Source organism: Coffea arabica, chromosome 3e (genome assembly GCF_036785885.1).
Source record: "Coffea arabica cultivar ET-39 chromosome 3e, Coffea Arabica ET-39 HiFi, whole genome shotgun sequence".
In the NCBI taxonomy this organism is placed as follows: domain Eukaryota; kingdom Viridiplantae; phylum Streptophyta; class Magnoliopsida; order Gentianales; family Rubiaceae; genus Coffea; species Coffea arabica.
Window position 1 is genome coordinate 14972871 of NC_092315.1, and position 6535 is coordinate 14979405.

Consider the following 6535-nt stretch of genomic DNA (forward strand, 5'->3'; position numbering starts at 1 on the left):
CCAAGTATTTTGATTGCAGAAATGAAAGACATGTATGTTCTGATTTTCAGCCTTACTCAAAATGCTTTATCTCTGTTTGTTGCGAGAGAGGCATTGTGAAGGATGAAGGATCATAATTTTCTCTTACTTTTAATTGTCAAAGCCTTTAACTGATGCAACACTGTATGGACATCGAGATATATGCAGGATCCTGGAAGTCAATAGAGGCAAGGACTCGACCAATGATCATTCCATGGTAATAATGATAAATTTGCTTTAGTCTTTTTTGAGGGTTTGATAAATAAATTTCGATTCAAGGCTACATGTGTTTTTACTAATGCTTTTTTCAGATTAAAAAGTTATCGATCTCTCCATCAAGCAAAAACTTAAAGAGAGTTTTTAGACTAGGAATAGTTGACTTTAACCACATGGGATATTAACAGCCGTACTAAGTATTTTTTGGAGTCCTATAATTGATTCACATTATATACTATGGTAATATTTCTGTAACATATAATGCAGACGATCCGCCGTGAAGAAGATTCATATGAGGTGAATATTGACATGTCTGAACTGAATTTGCAGCATTCATCAATGATTGAACAGGTAAAGAGTATGAGCAGCAACCCATCCTAGCTTACTGAGCTCCAAATTTTCAATGAATTATCTGATAAATGGGCTTTGATTTCAGTATCTATTTACTGACTTAGTTCTACATATACATCTTCTGTATCGGTATTATTGAGTGCATGTCTTTGCCCAAGAGTTGGTAATCTTACGCCTGTCGATAATATTTTTGTTTAACATATTTTTTGACATTATTTGCAATTTTTAGAATATTAGATGTTTTAAAATTTGCGTCTCACTGAGACCGTGACCGATATACCGAAACCGATGTAGAACGGTCCGAGCCACGATCGCGACTGCAACTTTGAACCATGTTTGTTGCGGCTTTGACTGACAATGGAAATCCTCCTGCTTATAGAACTTTCACATACGATCGCGACTGCAACTTTGAACCATGTTTGTTGCGGCTTTGACTGACAATGGAAATCCTCCTGCTTATAGAGCTTTCACATACAAAGAGTTCTGTAGCACATTCTTTGGGAAAGCTGGTTGCAATGCTCCAAATGCTCTGGGATGCTTCAAGAATACACCAGAATGACGAGAAATTTCCAATTTTGTGATGAATTTTAAAAAAATTTTACAAAAGGGGTGATTTTGGTGGGATATTCCGTAGGGGGGTCTTCGCATTCCGCGAATGCGAGCTCTACTTATTAAGCTCGCATTCCGTGAATGCGAGCTTAAGTATAATTTAAATTTTTTTGCTTTTTTTTTGGGAGCTAGAGAATTTTTTCCAGAAAATAGTAAGAGCTAAATGCGAGCTCCTAAATGTTTTTTTTTAAAAATTCTTCAAATAGCTTGCATTTGATAAATTTGACCTCCAAAAATGGTATTTAATTTTTTTGTTAGATTTCGCATTTATAAGTATGACTTTCAGAAAATTAAATTCAAACTTGCTAGAAAAAAAATTTAAAATGAAATTTACGAGCTCCCAAAAAAATGTAAAATTAACTGTAAATGTTGTTTGTTTTGTAGAATTTGCCTTTACTAAAATGCTATCGGTAGTAAAATCTTATTTTAAAAGCTCTACTAAAATCTTATATTTCGGAGAAATGTTATTTAAAAATCTCTAATTAGCAGAGGAATAAATTTTTTTATTTTAAAACTTGCACGTGCCTAAAGTCATCAAATATGTGCTCTAAAAAAAATCATATTTCTTTTATATTAAAAAAAATTGGTAATTGTACGGTTATTATAATACATTTAAATGGTGGAAAAAGTACACATGCATAGTTCTTTCTATCTATTTCATATATCAATGTAAAAATAGAATGAAATTGTTAACATGTAAGGTGTTGACTATATTTTATGAAAAAAATACTAACTTTTTTTCCTTTTTTATGAAATAAATTTTTTTTTTATCAAATTCTAATTTTCTTTTGTTATTAATGAATCGTATTTATTTGTTGACACCGATGAATATTAGTTATAAGAATGTAATAGTTAATAGTCATTAATATCAGTTACAATTTCAACTGTAATTTTAGAAATTTCATAACGCAATGTTATTTTAAAAAATTATATAAGTTATTTTTATGAAGTGCATGTTATTTGTTTGGTAGTTGAAAAGGAAAAGAAAAAGAAATTTCATGGAAAGCTCACTGCAGTGACCTCGCATTTCCGGAATGCGAACATCCCATTTGTAGAAAAACCTGCAAAAATCCTGCAAAAATTAAACACCCCAGTTGTAGAATGACTTTTTTTTTTCATCATAAACTAAGAATTCACCCCCAGAATGACCATGGCGTTTGTATGAAAAGATTGGGTGACATGAAATACTGCCAATCATAGTTATGTTTTCCTGAGTATGTAAAATTGGACTGACAGAAAAATTTTATGTAAATTATAGGTCTGATGTAAAATATGCATGTTTTCAAGTAAATGTTCTAAAGGTCAATCTTGCTTAGTTAATTTCTTCCGTACCAATGTTGAACAAGTCATGAAGTTTACTTGAATCAATGTATTACCATAAGAAAGGTAAATTTGTGTCGGTATATAAGAACGGTAATATACATATGATTGAACCCACGATAAGCACACCCAAGAGAGGGGTTGAGGCACTACAAAATTCTAACATTATCAGTGAACTAGATATACCTTAATTAGCATTATCAATTTAAACTTTTGCAAACAAGAACCCATTACCATAAATTACTTGCAAGAACTTCACTAGAAATGAAACAAAACAAGTAAAGATGAAAACATCATAAACAAAGACATTAGAAGGAATATGGTGTGGCAATGGCATGCAGAGGAAGTTTTCTGTGGATCGTGACACCAGGTGCTTCAGTCATATCCAAATCGTTTGGTTTGATTCCATCAGGTAATGTAAAGTTAAATTTGTTGACCAGTTTTGCCAATGCAAGTTCATTTACTGATATGGCAAAGTAGATACCCGGGCAAATTCTTCGTCCAGCACCAAACGGAATTAACTCAAAATTCAAACCACGAAAGTCTAAACTGGAATCCAAAAACCTCTCAGGTCGAAACTCCTCAGGGTTCTCCCATAACATGGGATCTCTTGCAATTGCCCAAGCATTCACAAATACTTGTGTGCTCTTTGGTATATCATACCCCATTACTTTGACGTCTCGAATTGATTCTCGAGGAACCAATAATGGAACTGGAGTATGAAGTCGTAGAGTTTCTTTAATCACTGCTTTTAAGTACTGCATTTTCTCCATATCATCTCGAGTTATTTCTGGTTTTCCTTGAGTCACTTCTCTTACCTCAGCCTGCAATTTCTGCAAGATTTCAGGATTCTTTAGAAGTTCTGACATTCCCCATTCCATAACTGAATGTGTTGTATCAGTTCCAGCACCAAAGACGTCCTAAATAATGGAATCAAAGAAAGTGTTGGATTAGAACATGTTTCAATGACAATAAGCCATTATTTCTATTATGTACCAATCCAACTCTATTCAAAACCATGTAGTAAACAGTTGATGGGTTCAAACATATATATGAATATTTAAATAAGTTGAGCTCAGATTTGTCGAAGCTTGACTGACAAAACCAGTTAACGCTCCCGCTTACAACCTTCAAGACTCTTGAAGGTTATGAGTCGTACGACTACGGGTGTCAATTGGCCTTTATCAGTCGGGGTTTGATAAGGTTAAACTCAAGGGATAATTTCAGAAACCTCCCCTGACTTTTTTGAGAATTTCACTAGCTTTTCTTGAAGTTTGTAAAATTACACAAATCTTTTCCGAGGTTAAGGTTTTGATAACACAATTAGTCCAATTAGAAAAAGTAACATTACAAAAGTACTTTAAGGAGAGGGATGAAACTTTTATTTTATAAATACCCCTTATGCATGTATATAAGTTGTATTAGTAAAAGAATAAAAGTTAAAAATAATTAATACACACATTTCATCACTCAAAAAGTTCACATTTAATAAATTAAACAACACAAAAAAATAATAATAATGATCACAAGATTTAACAAAATAGACTAGTCATTTCTTTTGACTTGATGTTTGCTATGATTCTTATGATTTTCAATAGAAAAATTTTTCAAAATTTTCATTTCTTTTCCCTCCATTCTCCTTTATTAATATCTAATGATTAAATAATTAGAGCACTAATTAACTATTAATGACTAATTAATGAAAATAACAGTTTAAAATTTCTTTAATAATAAATGATGACTTGTATTTATAAAATAACATCAATTGATATACCTAATGCAGGAAGGAGGGAAAAGAAAGGCAAATTTGAAAATTTTTAATATTATAACAATTATTGCAAATATCATGTCGAAAGAGATGACTATTCTGTTTTGTTGAATCTTGTGATCATTAGTGTAGTTTTGTTCATTATTTGTATTGTCTAATTTATTAAATGTGAACTTTTTGAGTGGTGAAATATATGTATTAATTGTTTCTAACTTTTAATTGTTATTATTCTTTTACTAATACAACTTATACACATGCATAAGGGGTATTTATGGAATAAAAGTTTCATCTCTCTCCTTAAAGTACTTTTTGAATGTTATTTTTTCTAATTGGACTAATTTTGTTATCAAATCTTAACCTTAGGGGAGATTTGTGTAATTTTACAAACTTCAAAGGAGGCGAGTGAAATTGTCAAAAATCTCAAGAGAGGTTTTTGAAATTTTCCCTAACCTCAATGCACTTATATATTTATACGTTTCAGTGATCAAGACAGGTAAAAGATTTAGAATTTGGTGCAAGTTCGATTGTGATTTATGTGTGGTACAGTTGTTAGTTTCTTACATTATTTGATTTATACTAATGTAGCTTACATAAATATCACTCGTGTACACCAATTCAGTGATATAATTTTATACCAAGTTTAAAAAAATAAAAATAAAAGCACCGTACATAACCACACTAACATCAACCATACTTGCCTCAATCCCCAAGATTTTACTACCAATATAAATAGATGGAGAGTGAATTTTACCAGGATGATAGCTTTCATAGCATCTCGGTCAAGCGCAAAGCCGATGGTGTTTGCCCTTTTAATCTCAATCATGATATCCACAAAGTCTTGGCATCTTGCCTCAGAAGTATAGTCACTTTCAGCCTCACCTTTCCTCTTATTAATGTGCTCTTCTATCACGCCCTCAAGAAATCCATCGATCTGTTTAACCGCTTTCTCCATTTTAGAGTCCAAACCATTGAAGCGATTAACCCACGCAAGCCAAGGAATATAGTTTCCTACATCAAAACAACCTAGTAACTCAACAAATATCCTCAGATACTCCATACTTTTCCTTCCATTTTCTTCCTCACTATACTTCCTCCCCAAGGCAACCCTGCAGATTATATCGTTTGTGAGAGTTAAAAACATGTCACTTAAGTTTACAGGTGAGGAGGAACACGTTTGGCTGATCTTCTCGATCATGTGTGACGTCTCTTCTTCTCTGACATGTTGAGATGACTGAATCCTTTTGTTACTCAAAAGATGAAGCACAGAAATACTTTTCACTTGTCTCCAATACTCACCATATGGCGAAAAAGCTATGTCCTTGCTTCCGTACAAAAGTCTATGTGCGATGCTCGATTTAGGCCTGTTTGCAAAGAATAAATCATGGGTTTTCATGATCTGGCAAGCTGCATCAGAGGAAGAGGCAACCAGCGCTGCCTTGCTTCCCAGACGAAGTAGCATGAGCGGACCATATTTTCTTGACAATAATTGGAGGGAACGGTGTGGAAACAGGCCAAGTTGGTGAAGATTGCCAATAATTGGGAGCTTTGGTGGAGATGGTGGTAGCTTTTTCTGGGGTTTATAAGCAACAAAAAACCATTTGAGAAGGGATAGAAGGAATATAAGCAAGGAAAAATTTGAGAAGAATGAAAGATCAAGATTGATCAGAGCCATGTGCTATATGATCATGTATTTGACTAGTAATGGTGTTCTCTTCTTATACTGCGTTTTTAAGCTCTTTTGACCATAGAAATTCCAATAGATCGGGACCACAAAGTAAATGTGCATTTTGCAGCGGGGATGATTAAATCAATACATGATACAGGATAACCTAGTACGACTGCGACCGTTGAAGGTCCTAGGTTCATTCATTTTTTGGGCTGTGATATTTATATTTATATTTTTACCAACTAATCTGTTTGTGCCAATAGTTTTTTTTTTTAAGTGGCAAACCCCGTAAATGGGGGTGGGATACTAGCCCAACTTTTATTAAAAGAAATAAAAAATACATAGCGAGGGACCACACCTTACCTCTAGCCTATGAGACCGATTAGACAAAGCTACCATCCGTGTCTAACCGTACGAAAACTAGGACAACCCCAACTATCTAAAGTAACATCTCCTCTAACTATGCGGGGAAGGGCAAGGAAGGAATCATAAACTAACGATTCCCCAGAATCAGCCCCAACCTTAGAAAGTCTATCCGCAGGTTTATTCGCCTCTCGAAAGCAGTGTGTGATCTCTCTGTAGTGATG

At 33.6% G+C, this 6535-nt stretch overlaps 1 protein-coding gene across 1 annotated transcript; it reads right to left on the reverse strand.

Moving 5' to 3' along the window:
• Positions 1–2697: 2697 nt before the first annotated feature.
• Positions 2698–5969, reverse strand: LOC113737205 (norfluorocurarine oxidase-like). The gene is made up of 2 exons (XM_027264466.2): positions 5034–5969; positions 2698–3434 (listed from the first exon to the last, which is right to left on the reverse strand). Exons 1-2 carry the CDS (start codon positions 5952–5954, stop codon positions 2823–2825), a joined length of 1533 nt encoding a protein of 510 aa, XP_027120267.1. The 5' UTR covers positions 5955–5969; the 3' UTR covers positions 2698–2822.
• Between the last annotated feature and the right edge of the window lie 566 nt (positions 5970–6535).

Coding starts and splice junctions, on each gene's coding strand:
- LOC113737205 (XM_027264466.2), bottom strand. CDS start 5,954: ATGGCTCTGATCAATCTTGATCTTTCATTCTTCTCAAATTTTTCCTTG. Junction 3,435..5,033: donor CTATGAAAGCTATCATCCTG/GTAAAATTCACT, acceptor TCCATTATTTAG/GACGTCTTTGGTGCTGGAAC.